Here is a 16383-nt window from a genome sequence, read left to right on the forward strand (position 1 = left end):
TTAGCAGTATCACGGTAACGAGCGATGGTATGAGACACAAAAGATTTATTCGCATTTTAATGCTGGAGTGCTCTAATGATAGCCACTTGTGGTTTTCCAGCCAAATATAAAGAAATCACACTATCACGCTTGAATTCCATCACGAATAACTTTTTTTCTGGAAAATTCTCAGTGAAATGCTTTTGTACGCTTGTAAACAATATAATGAGCTGTCACTGGAATAATTTCATTAGCGGTCGGAAGAGTGGCTTAGAAACCACTACAGTCTGAAGTTGGTTGTAGTTTTTTCATTTCACCCTGTATAAGGCAAAAGATAACATGTTTGCCTTACCATGTAATGGGTTATTCAGCTCACATGCCTCACATATTTTGATCTGTTTACCAATTAGAACACAATTTTATTTTTCTTTCCGCATGAAACTCAAATAAGATAAGACAGCTCCAACATAGCTGATTTGCCCCTAAACCAATTTCAGGCAAAAACAAAAATAAATTAAATTATTAACAAATCCTCACGTTCAGGGCAAAAATTGTTTTCATTGGATTACAAAATATCGGCAATCAATTTTATCAATGATTTTCGGTATCCATGTTAAACGTCGACCGAAAACCCGCACAAGGTGCACACTTTGGACGGACATTCAGGTAATGGTGTAAACTTGGCCCATAACAAATTCACTGATGCCATCAACCATTTGAGCGTAGAAATTCTACGGCAATAACAACAACAACAGCAACAAAAACAACTGGAAATACAAAATGGCAATAAATTTTACAACTACAAAATAGCGACTAATAATAACAACAAATTCGATATTGTAACCGTTTGAAGACAACAACAACAAGAACTGAAAAAATCACAAAAAAGTTAATCAGTCAATTTGATTGCATAGACTACAACGATTTTGCCACAATATCAATTAAAACGACAACAACAACACTATGATAACAACAAACTGCATAAAGTTGTGCATAGCTGGCCGACAGCTAAAGAATTGTGCACCTAGCACAAAAAACACAGCACCACCAACAACCCGGGCAGTATGTGGACGCGCCAAAGCTCGCTAATGGAGGCCGTAGGCTATCTTTCGTCATTGTGTCAGTTAGAATATGTATCGGTCGTTTTATCATCGTCGTCGTCACCGTCAGCGACACCGTTGCCGACGTTGTCGTCGTCTCCGATAAGCAATGTGTTCCGTATATAATAGCGTAACAAACATATCATTTATTTATATCCATCCATCCACTTGCCTACCCACAAGTGTTCAGCCATACATATGTACACTTAGAAATGCATGTGAGAATTAAATTGATATTGTTTTTATTTGTCGTTCGTTGTGGAAACAGAAGTGATTAAGTCGGGTTGTAAATAATAATAACACGTTTAAAAAAACATGCCTGAATATTGTGGCATTCAAAATTTTTCAATGAGATTACCTGAAAATACACAAAAGGAGGTCCCCCTTGGAGAGTATTGTGCATATGGGTCCACGATATCGTATATTCGGTATTTTCATGATTTTAGCTAAATTTTTCAAAAAAAATCTATGCTAGAACTTATTTCTAAGCATTTTTTCCCTATAGGTCCACGATATCGTATAGTCCACATACAACGGTGCACTCCGATATTCAATATTTTGATGATTTTAGCTACATTATTCACCGGAGTTGTTTCAAATTTCATATTTAGAGTTCGTAATGGGAACTACAGTCTATGCCAGAAAATTGTCTATGCAGGTCCAGGTCTTCGTTTAACCCCATGTATCATTACCTCCCAATAATCGACATTTTTATGATTTCGGCGACATTATTCACCGGAGTTGTTAAAAATTTCGTACTTAGAGTGGTAGAGAATGGAACTATAGTCCATGTCAGAAAATTGTCTATTCAGGTTCAGGTCTTCGTATAGCTCCAATTTATCAGTACCTTCCTATATTCGATATTTTTATGATTTTGGCGACATTATTCACCGAAAGTGTTGGAAATTTCGTATTTGAAGTTTCTAATAGACACTACAGCCTGTGAGAGAAAATTGTCTATGCAGGTCCAGGTCTTCGTATAGCCTCCAAATATTAGTATCTCCTTATATTCGGTACTTTGACGATTTTAGGTACAATATTCTTTGAAACTGTACGAAATTTCGTATTTGAAGTTCCTAATAGGTACTACAGCCTGTGACGGAAAATTGTCTATGCAGGTTCAGTTCTTCGTATAGCCCCCCATATATCAGTACCTCCCTATATTCGGCATTTTCTTCGGTATGTCAGAAAAGATTCAGGTTCAGGTCTTCGTATAGTCCCTCTACATCAGTACCTCCCTATATTCGGTACTTCGACGATTTTAGGTACAATATTCTTTGAAAGTGTTTGAAATTTCGTATTTGAAGTTCCTAATAAGCACTACAACCTGTGATAGAAAATTGCCTATGCAGGTACTGGTCTTGGTATAGCCCTGACATAACGACACCTCCCTATATTCGGTATTTTGATGATTGTGGCTACATTTTTCAACGGACTTATATTTCAAGTTTCGTGATTGAATATGGCTTAAGACAAAATAGCCTATGCAGGTCCAGGTCTTCGTATAGACGCAAAAAGAGGCTATATTCGGTATTTTTAAGATTTTAACAAAATTTTTAACGGATTTAATTTTTTTGAAAATTTCCAAATTCGTTCCAAATGGTGGAGGGTATTTAAAGTTCGGACCGGTTCGGAACTTACTGCTTTTTTACTTGTTAGTACTCAATATGCACAATTTGTTCAGTTTGACAAAAAAATTTAAACAAAATGCATTTTCAAAACAACCTCCATGTTCCAACCTCAGATACCAACAGTGACCTTAACATCAAATTTCAGGATTTCAGCTTTTTAAGTTCCCCAATATTCAAATTTAGTACAAATATAGTACGCATATCCAATACCAACCACAGACACCAACAGTAAAATCTATATTTCAGGATTTTTGCTCCATTCCATCACCCAATACCATATTTAGTACTATTTAGTACTTTTTGTACAATTCTAGTACACATTTTAAAAACCCCCTCCTTTTCTCAGTCCCAGATATCAACAGAGACCTCAATATCAAATTTGAGGATTTCAACTCTATCCCCTCATCCAATTCCAATTTTGGTAAAACTTAGTATTTTCCGAACAATTATGGGACGTATTTCCAAACCACCGCCAAATCTCAGACACAGATACCAGAAATGTCCTCCACATAAACTTTCAGTATTTCAGCTCGATTCCTTCACCCAATACCAAATGTACTACTATTTAGTACTTTTCAAACAATTATGGAGCGCATTTCCAGAACCACCTCCAAATCTCAGACACATATACCAGAAATGACCTCCACATAAAATTTCAGTATTTCAGTTCGATTCCTTCACTCAATACCAAATCTAGTACTATTTAGTACTTTTCGTGCAACTAAGTACTTTTCGTACAATTATAGTACACATTCCTGAAACCACCTTCATATCTTAATTCCAGATAAAAACGGAGACCTCAATATAAAATTTGAGGATTTCAGCTATATCCTTTCACTCAATGCCAAATTTAGTACCATTTAGTACTTTTCAAACAATTATAGCACAAATTTGCAAAACCACCTCCAAATCTCAGACACAGACATAATCAACATTGACATCCATAACAAAATTCAGGATTTTAGCTATATTTCTTCACCCAATACCAAATTTAGTACCATTTAGTACTTTTTGTACAACTATAGTACACATTTCCAAAACCACCTACATATCTTAATTCCAGATACTAACAGAGACATCGATATTAAATTTGAGGATTCCAGAACAATCCCTTCATCTAATTCCAAATTTGGTACCACTTAGTACTTTTCTAACAATTATGGGACGTATTTCCAAACCACCTCCAAATCTCAGTATTTAAGCTCCATTCCTTCACCTAATATCAAATTTAGTACTATTTAGTACTTTTGGTACAACTATAGGACATATTTCTAAACCACCGTCAAATCTCAATTCCAGATACAAATGGAGACCTTAATATTAAATTTGAGGATTCCCGCACTCTCTCACCGTTTCTTCACCTAATGCCAAATTTAGTACCATTTAGTACATTATGTACAAATAAGTGACGCATTTCTAAACCACCGGCAAATCTCAAACACAGATACCATCAGTAATTTATATATCAGATTTCAGAATTTTATCTCCATCCCTTCACCCAATATTAAATTTAGTACCATTTAGTACTTTTCGTACAATTATAGTACACATTTCCAAAACCACATGCATATATCGAGGCTACACATGTTAATACAAATTTTAAGAATTCAAGCACTAACGGTTCACACAATGCAAATTGTACCGAATATAGTACAATTTAGTACTTTTGCGCGATTGTAGCACACAGTTCCAAAACCATCTCTTTATCAGAAATCTTCTATCAACAGGGATTCCAATCCAAAATTTAAAATTCCTGCTTCATCGGTTCACCCTGATCTAAACTGTTCCTAATTTAGTACCATTTACAGTTCGGCCACTTTAGTACAAATTTCCGAAACCACTTTCATATATCAAATTTACTTTCCAAGATTGATTCTCATGCCAAATTTCAAGTGTTTGGCTCCATCTGTTCATATAATACCAAATGGTACCATTTTAGAAGTTTTGTACAATTTCAGAACTTTCATGCACTCGATCGAAATTTGAAAATTCTAGCATATTCCGTTTGTCTAATACAAGGTATTAAATTTTTAGTAAATTTTAGGACTTTTCGTACGGTTTTAGTACGAATTTGCAAAAATCCAGCCTTATCACGAAAACTCTCCCTCCCGCAATTTTTCTAACTTCAACCATTTCGCCGGGGCATTGATCTAGATCAGTCAGTCAGTCATTTCACTATACGATACACCCTGATATCTATATAATTGTGGATTGTAAGAAAACGAGGACTTTTTCGTGACGTGTTTTAAAGAAGATTTCTCAAGGAGTACTAAAGTTTCAAGGTCTATTGAAACAGAAACAGAAAATAGTCTCTTTCCAACAATTTTTAGGAATTTGAAGAGGACTATTTAATTAAGGACTATAAATGATCAAGAGGGTCTTTCTTTAAGAAACTGTTAGGGCTTCAATCATGGATTTTAATAGGGATTATCAGGGCTCTAATTGTGGATTTTAAGAGAACCATTTCTTAAAGGACTTTTATAGCTTCAATGTCGAATTTTGAACAATTACTTTTTAAAAAATGTAATTTTATAAAAAAAAATTAGTGACATTAAAAAAAAAAAAATATTTTACGTTTTTAAGGCATAAAAATTATTTTTTGATAACTTTATGGCTATAACTACATAAGTATTTGTACGGTCAAAAAATGCTAAATAAAGGTATTTGACTCCACGAAATCCATTTCAGGACATGTGAGATCATCTCACCAACAGGCTGTCTGGCTGGGACTATACGATCTAGTCCAAAACTTACATTTGTTACATTTTTTAAAATCAAAATTAATTTCAAAGAAGGAAGAATATTTATGGACTCTTCGACGAATAATCGTTCGAAGCCATGAAGACCTCACCTAAAATATTCATTAATAGTTAAAGCTCTTAGAAATCGTTTTGAATAATTCAAAACTTTCCTTTACGAGATGATCGACTTATTCACTTCTCCGTGACTACGATCTCCAAACAACATTAGCTTGTGTCGTTATAGGGTTATCAACACTGAATACCCCTCAAACATTCGATCTTCTCGATCAAATAAAAATAAACAATTAAGATATCTCCAATTACACACAAAAACAACTCCAATTAACTACGATACACCCTGATATCTAGCGAACAACAACATGTGACCAATAAAAATGATAACAAGAAACACTTGAAAATTCCCAGAGAACAACAGCAAAAAAAAACGTCTAACAAATGAAAGCCAACACCAACTGCCATCCAAACACGAGAGTTCTGCCAGTTCAGCTGTGAAGTTGATTGAATGTTCATTTATTTAACGTGTGATTTTATTTTTGTTTTACACCAAAAACAAAAAAAAAATTGAAACAAATTCGGAAATGTGTTGAGATTTTGTAAATAAATAAAAAAACAGCCCAAAAAAAAAAGTGTGTTTGTTTAATTAATTTTCGAAAAAAAATGTTTTAAAGGTTAAACGGTTTCTTGACAATTCACAATAATGCCAATAACTAAAAAATAACGTTATGGTGTCAAGTTTTATTGCCAATATTAACCAAAATTATAAAAAAAAAATACATACTTCCATACATAAATTCAATTAATTGTGTGTGTATACAAGTGTGTAATTCAAACATGCGTTTCGTGTAACCTACCATTTGCCGGTTTTTTTGTTAGTTCGTGAGTCTCTGCAAATAGAGAAAAAGTTCGGCTAAATATATAAATTAAATGGTTTATTGTTATTGTGTTTTGTTTATTTGCTGAGTGACAAATTGATACTAAAAAGAGCTATAAAAGAGAGGAAAATGCTGTGGGATGAAAGAGAACTCGAAGTAAGTGAGATAAAAAAGATATTCTATTTAACAAATGAAAACAAAAATGTTATCAACTTATCGGGCAATATATTCCAAGTGCAAAACAGAGAACACGCTCGAATTATATGAGATCGGTAATTTAAAAAAAAAATTAATATTGTTTTAACTTGTGCTTTCATTGCACCATATGGATGGAGAACTGAATGTTGGCCGATTTTGAGAGAGGCATCAGAAGAGGTTATCTTTATGAGTTATTTATGATCGTTTATAGCAGATCCACCAGAAAGAATGCACAGATGTATTCCATTTTGCTTTTACTACAAAAATATTGAAAAATGCCTACTTTTTTATGGTTGTGGACTTATTCAGGGGGAAATAAAAAACATGCAACAAATTCAATCGCCATAATTTTTATACCCTCCACCATAGTATGGAGGGTATATTAAATTTGTCATTCCGTTTGTAACACCTCGAAATATACATTTTAGACCCCACAAAGTATATATATTCTTGATCAACATAAAATTCTATGTCGATTTAGCGATGTCCGTCCGTCTATCCGTCTGTGGAAATCACTCTAGCTTCCGAACGAATTTTAGTAGATTGATAAAATTTTGCTCAAATGTATGTTATGTCTGCAGGACTTTTGGTATTGAAAATGTGCCGTGGTATAGCCCCCATATAACGGTACCTCCCGATATTTGGTATTTTGATGATTTTAGCGACATTATTCACCAGAATAGTTTCAAATTTAGTATTTGAAGTACATAATGGATACTACAGCCAAAGACAGAAAATTGTATGTGCAGGTAAACGTCTTCGTATAGCCCCAATATAATGGTACCTACCGATATTCGGTATTTTGATAATTTTAGCGAATTTATTCACCGGAATTGTTTCAAATTTTGTATTTGAAGTTCATGATGGATACTACAGCCTAAGACAGAAAATTGTCTGTGCAAGTCCAGGTCTTCGTATGGCCCCCACCATAACGGTACCTCCCGACATTCTTTTTTTTTTGATTTTATCGTCATTATAACCGATTTTTTTAAGTTTCGCATTTGTATATTGTAATGGCATATGACAAATGTTACCTACGCAGGTTCATGTCATCGTAATGAAAAATCGTCGTTACTGAAAAATATTGGAAAGTGCAAATTTAGACAAAATTGGTTATTCTGTTTAATATATATTATTATACGCGTAAAGTTATCAAATATAATCATTGTTGGCCCTTTTAAACTTAAAAAGATCGAAAAATATTTTCACATTTTTATTAAAATGAAGAATTTAAAAAATCTTATGGTCCTCTTAAAATTCACAACTAAAGTCCTATTAATCATTTTAAAGCCTTATTAGAATCCATAATTGTAGCCCTAATAGTTGTTGAAAAAAGACGCCTTAAAATTAATCAGATTCCTTCAGAAAACTAATCTAAACTAGATCCTAATAATTCCAAAAGAATGAACCTCTTAATATTCCACTACTACAAGCTACGATTGCAACCCTATTAATCCTCCACTTTTTTTTTATCAAAACTCATCATTGCATTCCTAATTCTTCCTAGGTAAAGGACGCCTTCAAATTCACAATTACAGACCTAATAGTCCTCGAAAAATCGATCGATGAAAAAAGTATTCCTTGAGTCTCCACGATTACAGTCCCAAAAGTCCCCGAAAAAATCGCCTTTTTAGAATTCAAAATCCACGAATACATCCTCAGGAGTCGTTGCAAAAAAATGGTAACCATTTAAATTTACGATTAAAGTCCATATTTGCCTTGAAAAAAATGTCTTAAAATCCATGAATGAAATTCTTGCCGTCCTTTGTCCCTTAAAATCGGCGAGAAAGTCCCAATAGTCCTTGAAAAATGGTCCAAAAAGTCACAATTAAAATTGTTTTTAATCGTCCTACAAATTTAAAATTTAAACAATAAAAGTCTCTGAAAGGTCCCTCATAAAACTGCACGATTCTAGTGCTAATAGTCCTAGAAAACCCCCGTTTATAGCCCTGGGTTAAAAGTTTATGACTCTTACGATCCTTAAGGTGCCAAAAATGCTTTCAAACGTTAAGATTAAAGCTCTGATAGTCCATGACACTTTCTCTATTTAAAAATGTGTCTGAATGTATTCATTGACAACTGATTCTTTTAAAATAGGGCTTGATTAATAGGCATTTTATAAATGTTCTTAAGATGTCCACGACTTCAGCCCCTTAGATCCATAAATAAATCTCCTAAAAATTTTACTACTAAAGGTCTAAAAAATATTCGTTAATATTCTGTGGGTTTCTGAAAAATATATTCCAAAAAACATCCATGTGGTTCTGTATGTCCTGTTTGTGCTCAGAAAATACTCTCAACAACTGATACTTCAGAAAATATTACATAGGTCTGTTGTTCCCTGAAAAATATTCTTTAAAGGTCCATGTTTTTAGGTATAATGGTTTCTAAAAATATTCTCGAAAATCCACATATATACCTCTTTTTTAAAAAGTCGACCTTTATAGCTTTGTTGGTCCTGGAAATTATTTTTATAAAACTCAAGTTCATACCCCTGTTGTTCCTTGAAAAAATACTCTTCAAATACTCTCAATTTTGAAAGATACGTCAAGTTATAACCCTGGCGGTCCTTTGAAAATATTTAAAAAAATCGCTATTATAGCCTTTTGAAAATATTTTTATAGCTCTGCGGGTCCTTGTAAAATGTTCTAAATCCTTTATTTTAGTTTTAAGTGCCTTTGAAGAAAATTTTTTTATCCACGATTTTAGTTTTGAGAGTCGATGAAAAATATTTTTAGCCCTAAAAAAAGTCGAAAATCGGGAGGTACCGTCATATGCATACGAGATTATTGGGCATAGGTTGTAGTATCCACTACAAACTTCGAATACGACATTTGAAACAATTCGATTGACTAATGTCACTAAAATCATCAAAATACCGAATATCAGGAGGTGTATGGGGGCTATACGAAGACGTGGACCGACATGGCCCAAAGACGTGGACCAACATGGCCTACTGGCAAAATACACATGTGTGCAAAATTGTAGCCTTCTATTTAAATTTGTTCGAATGATAGCGTGATTACAACAAACAGACAGACATACACAAAGGCATATGGACATTGTGAAATCGTCTTAGAATATTTCGATTATCCAGAATATATATATTTTGTAGGGTCTATCATGAATATTTCGAGGAGTTGCAAATGGAATGACAAAGCTAATATACTCTCCATAGAATGGTGGAGAGTATAAAAAAATATTTTTTTAATGCAGTATTTTAGCTTTAGAGGTCCTTAAAACATATTTTAAAAAAATATATAAAATATATATAATAAATCTTTGAAAAAATATTTAAATTACCTTGAAAAATCGTGGAGAAAAATCAAAGATTGTAGCTTTTAGAGTCTTTTAAAAAGATATTTTTTTAAATCCAATTAGGATCTCTTTATATTTTTTTTTAATTAATATTTTTTTAAAATCCAAAATTTAGCTTTAACAGCCTTCAAAAAATATCCCTTGGAAAAAGTGTATTTGAATCTTATATTATAGCTTTAGGAATCCTCGTCTGTACATCTAGAATAAATGTTCAAAGATCACCGACTACAGGTTCTTGAAGAATGTTATTAAAAATTTTATTCCATGTATTGTTTTAGACGCATGACAAATGTTCTTTAAAAATAGAATATTTTCTTTTATTGTACCATTTATTTTAGAATATTTCAAAATTTATTTTTGTCAAAGCGTTCAGCAACCTCTTTTAAATAAATTCAGCGACAAACAAGAATTATCCGGATTTCTGTTTTTGAAATAAATTTTTATTAGCCACATAAACTATATCTGATCACAGCGTAATTTTGCAAATGAGCTGGGGGTTCGTGCGACCGTGGTGCGTCTCCAACAGCTAGTCATTTGAATATTTAACAATAAAATGTGGTTTTTGTCAAAGATTCCAGACAACTACTAATTTATTGGGAATTTGAGACACGCGTTTGAGCCTACCCCACCACCACCAGCAGCGGTGGCAACAGGTTTTATAGATTAGATTTTTCAGACAAAATAAAAATTTAAATATTTAAAATGTTGTTTTTTTTTTTTTTTTTTTTGATTTCACTATCAAATATTTCATTAATACTAGTTGCTGAAGATGTATTTTTAAAATCGCGTGGGTTTTGTTTTTTGATTTGAGAACAAAGGTCGTATAATTGCCGGCATTAATCATACCACATGGTGTGCGTTGGATTTGGGTTAGGGGAGTGCTAAGAGAGTGTAATAATAGACTGACTGAGAATTAAGGTTTAGACGAACCGGCTGAAGCCGGAATCTTGACATTTTTCGCAAAGATCATTCTTAGTGTATAGGCATATGATAAGGCTGGGTTTTTGAAAATGCGAACTAAAGGGTACGAAATGTGATAAAAATTTAATTCTTTGTATTGGACTACAGGAATGAGCTAGAATTCGGAAATTTGAAATGAAGTGCAGAATAGATGTATCAAAGAGATTTTGGAAATTCGAACTTAATGATTACGAAACATTTTAAAATGGTACTAAACTTCTAAAGTGGTACCATTTGGTATTATGTGATCAGGAAAGTAAAAGTCTTGAAATTTGAAAATTAGAATTGAGATTGGAAAGTATGTTTGATATATGAAGGTGGTTTTGAAAATGTGTACTAAATGTACAAACTGTACTAAATGGCACTAAACTTGGAAAAGTTTTGTTTAGGGTGAACGGATAAAGCTAGAATTTTGAAAATTTTGTATTGAGGTCCTTGTCTGTGGTTGGTTCGTAATAAAGAGGTGGTTTTGAAAATCTGTGCTACAAGTCACGAAACGTACTATATTTGGTACAATTTGGTATTGGGTGAACGTGCTTGAAATTCGGTATGAGAATCCAGATTGGAAAGTAATTTTGTTATACGAAGGTGATTTTGGAAATTAGTTTCAAGTTGGCGAACTGTACTAAATGGTACTAAATTTGGAACAGTTTTCTTTTGGGGTGAACGGAAGAAGCTGGTAATTTTTAATATTGGTATTGGGGTCCCTGTTGGTTGAAGGTTTGTAATAAAGGAGTGGTTTTGGAAATGTGTACTACAAATGCATGAAAAGTACTAAATAGTACAATATTTGGTACAATTTGGTATTGGGTGAATGGATAGTGCTTGAAATCTGAAATTTGGTATTAGGGTCGCTGTTTATGTGTTGCCTGGAATTTTGGAGATGGTTTTGGAAATGTGTACCATATTTGTACAAAAATTACTAAATGGTACTAAATATGGTATTAGGAGAAGGAATGTATCTGAAATCCTGAAATTTGTGTGAGGGAATGAAAATGGGGGTGGAAACATGTACCGTAATTGCTCGAAAAGTACTAAATTGGGTATTGGATAAAGGGCTAGAGATAAATTCTGAAATTTGATATTTAAATTCCTGTGTTTGAAACTTGGCGATGGTTTAGAAATGTGTCTTATTTGCACGAACAGTACTAAATGGTACTTAATTTGGTATTGGGTGAATAGATAGGTCTGCAGTTCTCAAATTTGATATTAAGGTCTGGAATTTAGATATGGAGGTGGTTTTGGTAATTTGTACTATAATTGTACGAAAAGTACTAAAAGGTACTATATTTGGTATTAGGTGAAGGAATGGGGCTAGAATCCTCAAATTTGATATAGATTGCATTGTTGGTATCTGTGGTTAAGATATAGAGGATATTTTGGAAATGTGTACTATAATTATACGAAAAGTACTAAATAGTACAAAATTTAGTATTGAGTGAGGGGATAAAGCTGGAATCCCAAAATTCGATGTTGAAGTCTCTTTTGGTATATGGGATTGAGAAAAGGAGGTGGTTTTGGAAATGTGTACTATAATTGTACGAAAAGTACTAAATAGTACTAGATTTGATATTGGATAAGGGAATGGTACTGAAATCCTGAAATTTGATATATACGTCACTGTTGGTATCTGTGGTTAAGATATAGAGGAGATTTTGGAAATGTGTACTATAATTGTACGAAAAGTATTAAATTGTACTAATTTTGGTGTTGCATGAAGGGATAGGGCTGAAATCCCGGAATTCGATATTGAAGCCTCAGTTGGTATCTGGGATTGTGAAAAGGAGGTAGTTGTGGAAGTTTCTACTTTAATTGTACGAAAAGTACTAAATAGTACTAAATTTGGTACTGGATGAAGGTATGGTACTGAAATTTGATATATATTTCACAGTTCGTATTTGTGGTTAAGATATAGAGGAGATTTTGGAAATGTGTACTATAATCTTGAAAAAGTATTAAATGGTACTAAATTTGTTATTGGGCTAGGGTGTAGAGCTGAAATCCCGGAATTCGATATTGAAGTCTCTGTTGGTATCTGGGATGGAGAAAAGGAGGTGGTTTTGGAAATTTGTACTACAATTGTACGAAAAGTACTAAATAGTACTAAATTTGGTATTGGATGAAATAATGGTACTGAAATCCTGAAATTTTATATCTGGCTTCTGAGGTTGGTTTTGGACATTTGTACTATGTTAGTACTAAATGGTACTAAATTTAGTTATGGGGGAAATGAAAAAGCTGAAATACTGAATTTTGATATTGAAGTCATATAAGTCGACACATGGAGTTTGTTTTGAAAATGTGTACTTGAACTGTACGAAAATCACTAAATGGTACTAAATTTGGTATTGGGTGAATGGATAGAGCTGAGCTCACTGTTAGTTTTTAGGGTTTTCATATGGAGACGTTGAAATAGTTCTGAACAGAAAATCGAATATGGGTGCATTGTACAAAGGTCTCACTAATATCACCTCCGCTAAATTTCGAAATAAGAGATTTTAATCACTTTTTGGCATTTTCCTATTATTCTTTCCGAAAAAATAAAACTTGAAAATCTGAAAATTTTTGTACCGATGTTTTGTTTAAGAAATTGTACATTTTGAGTACTAAAAAGGTTAACAGGAACAAATCAAAAATTCTAAGGTTGACTTTTCTCTGGCGACATGACAGACATTTGGTAGTTGTTTATTTGAAGGGATTTTCCATACATAGAAAATATCTTCTAACATTAGAAGATCTCTTATATAGAGAAGGTATATATTTTATGTATGTATAAAAGTTCTCCCCTTTGTAATTATGGCTCATAATTTGTATTCCTTTCACTTATTTCAAAATTCCAATTTTCGTAATTTCTTAAGTGCTCAGTTTGGGGAAAAAAATACTTCAACTCCAATTGAAATTAAGCAAACTAATGGGCGCTCTAAATGAGATAATCAAAAAATATTTCAATTCTTAATCATAAAACTGTCAGAAATGTAAAAACCCCCCTTTTTCGATGGTTGGTTGGCGCAGAGCAAATGATGATGTTGTGGTGCACTGGAGGAGTTTGGACAAATGATGGTAATTTTTTTGTTCAGCTGTTTCTTGAAACTATTACAACATTTCTGACTTGAAATTCCAACAACAATAACAAAACTGAAAAACCCTTTGCCACGATGATTTGTCAAAAATCTAACTGTTATACAATGCAATTGACGTGAAAAATATTTAAAAAATAAATAAAACAACAACGGCAACGAACATTTTTCCCAAGTCATTTTCAAACGTAGGCCGGCCGTTAAGTTTGCATTGAATTTTTTCTACTGAAAAAAAAAAAAAAATAACAAAAATAAATAAATTAAATTACAACTTTCTGAGCAAAGTGTGATTTGCGTAAGTCACACGATTACAGGGATTTTTATTTTTTTTTTTTTTTGTATTTTGTTATTGTTGTTTGTTTTTGGTATTTTCCCCTTCTTCGTCGGTTGTGTTGTTAATATTCCAGCCCAGCAACAGAATCTTTTCGCCATGTCATCTAATTCAATGATTTTCATTCAATATTGATTGAATTTCATTAAGTTATGCTGTGCTTACCTAACAATCGACACACATACATGCATATTTTTTTTAAAGATACATATGTTGGTCGATATGTAAAATTATAAGCGTTTTTTCAAGTTAGACCTTTCAGAAAACCAAAAAAAATTATTATCATCACCTTAGCTGCCATGATTTTGAATAGAATCGCTGAGCACAAAAAAAACAAATCACCACACCACTGGAGGGCAGGCACATGACATGCTATTGTCATCGCGCCTAACCGAACAGTAAACAATACAAAAAAAATTAAACACGCAAACATTTATAGAATTAACAAAAAATAACAACAAAATCGAACTGGTGTAAGGGTCAAAATGATTTTTTTCCATCTCATTAACTAGGTTCAATAAACAGTTAACTGCTGATGATGATTATTGTTCGCAGTTGTTATCTTGACACTGCATTGTTTTATTTTGAAATTAAATAAAGCCCCTGTTCGCGTGAGTAAAGGATGTGTGCGGTAATTCAAAATTGTAATTCAGTGAATTATACTATCGACAAGGTGAAATATGTCGGAAAATTCTTATGATATTTTGGGAGATTCGATAAACCTGAAATCAGATCTCAAATTAAAGATTCCATTGAATTGATGTGGGAAGCTCTGATTTTGGACTATGTCGACAACTACCTTCACTTTGAAATATGCGTGGCGTAACAGATTTTAGAAGTGTTCCACTTCTTGAAATATTGAGATGTCACAAAAATTTAGAAAAAGTCGGAAATTTATTTCCAATTTTATGAAAATAATTCTAAATCAACGTTCCAAACTTTTGAGGGGGAGAGAAATACCAGAAGGAGGGGGAGAGCAGATAAATTAAATTTTCATATCAGATCTCCGGTTAAGAGAAATATTTAAAGATACGGAGTTGTAAAAGATCGTTGACTTGTTTCTCTAGCTATGAGAGGTATAAGTATTGAAAATTGTGACCCTTTGTGAGGGTGGTACCAGAAGGGGTGTACCGATATCTGTTAACTTCAGACCAGATCTTATATTAGAATGTATATATTCCATCTTCACACGAGATACTGTTTTCTCAAAAAAAAAAAATAAAATAAAATAAAATAAAATAAAAAAAAAATAAATAAATAAATAAAATAAAACCAGTAAAGAAACTCCTAAAGTCGGGCGGGATCGATTTTATGATACCTTACACCACTTTGCTAATTTAGTTGAGCTCCACATAACAATTAAAAGTTTTTATGGGAGAATTCAATCATATACGCTATGATTATAATTATAATTTAAAATTTAAAGGACTAAATATGCCGAAGCATTTGTATCTTTTAAATTCGGACTTGTATTGCCCATTTGGTGCAAAATTAATTTGAAATCAGATAAAGATATATATGGGAGCTATATCCAAATCTGAACCGATCGCGATAAAACTTGGCAAATATATTTCTGAGCTGTATTTGATATATTTCCCTGAATATCGTTGTTGCGGAGTGCATATTACGGCTGTGGGTAACAAATACAACAAATCGGATGAACAATATATATGGGAGCTATAGCTATATCTGAACCGATCTTCACCAAATTTGGCGTACTACCTTCTAGACTCAATTCGATCGTAAGTGCCAAATTCCATCCCATTTGGGCAAATATTAGACGTTTCGTGCACAATAAAAGGTAAATCGGACGAAGTTATATATGGGAGCTATATCCAAATCTGAACCGATCTCGATAAAATTTAGCAAAGGTATTTCTGAGCTGCATTTGATATATTTCCCCAAGTATTGTTGTTACAGAGTGCATATAACGGCTGCGGAGTACAAAAATAACAAATCGGATGAACAATATATATGGGAGCTATAGCTATATCTGAACCGATTTCGACCAAATTTGGAATACTTATTTTCAGGCCTAATTTGATTGTATGTGCAAAATTCCATACTATTCGGGCTGATATTACACGTTTGGTGCACAATAAAAAGCAAATCGGACGAAGATATATATGGGAGCTATATCTAATTTTTTCCGATT

At 32.9% G+C, this 16383-nt stretch overlaps 1 protein-coding gene across 2 annotated transcripts in view; it reads left to right on the forward strand.

Annotated features, from left to right (window-relative positions):
* Nucleotides 1–16383, forward strand: part of LOC101897989 (elongation of very long chain fatty acids protein 7) — a 98905-nt gene that overhangs the window by 12428 nt on the left and 70094 nt on the right. Inside the window, exon 1 of one of the 2 annotated variants that reach the window (XM_059118615.1) lies at nt 6349–6500. The exons of the other annotated variant lie outside the window; for it this stretch is intronic. Within the exon in view, the coding sequence (XP_058974598.1) occupies nt 6474–6500 (27 nt within the window). The 5' untranslated portion in view covers nt 6349–6473. Of the gene's footprint in view, nt 1–6348; nt 6501–16383 lie in introns of those variants that run through there. 2 annotated transcript variants of the gene reach the window in all.

Source organism: Musca domestica, unplaced genomic scaffold, assembly GCF_030504385.1.
Source record: "Musca domestica strain aabys unplaced genomic scaffold, Musca_domestica.polishedcontigs.V.1.1 1, whole genome shotgun sequence".
Taxonomy (NCBI): domain Eukaryota; kingdom Metazoa; phylum Arthropoda; class Insecta; order Diptera; family Muscidae; genus Musca; species Musca domestica.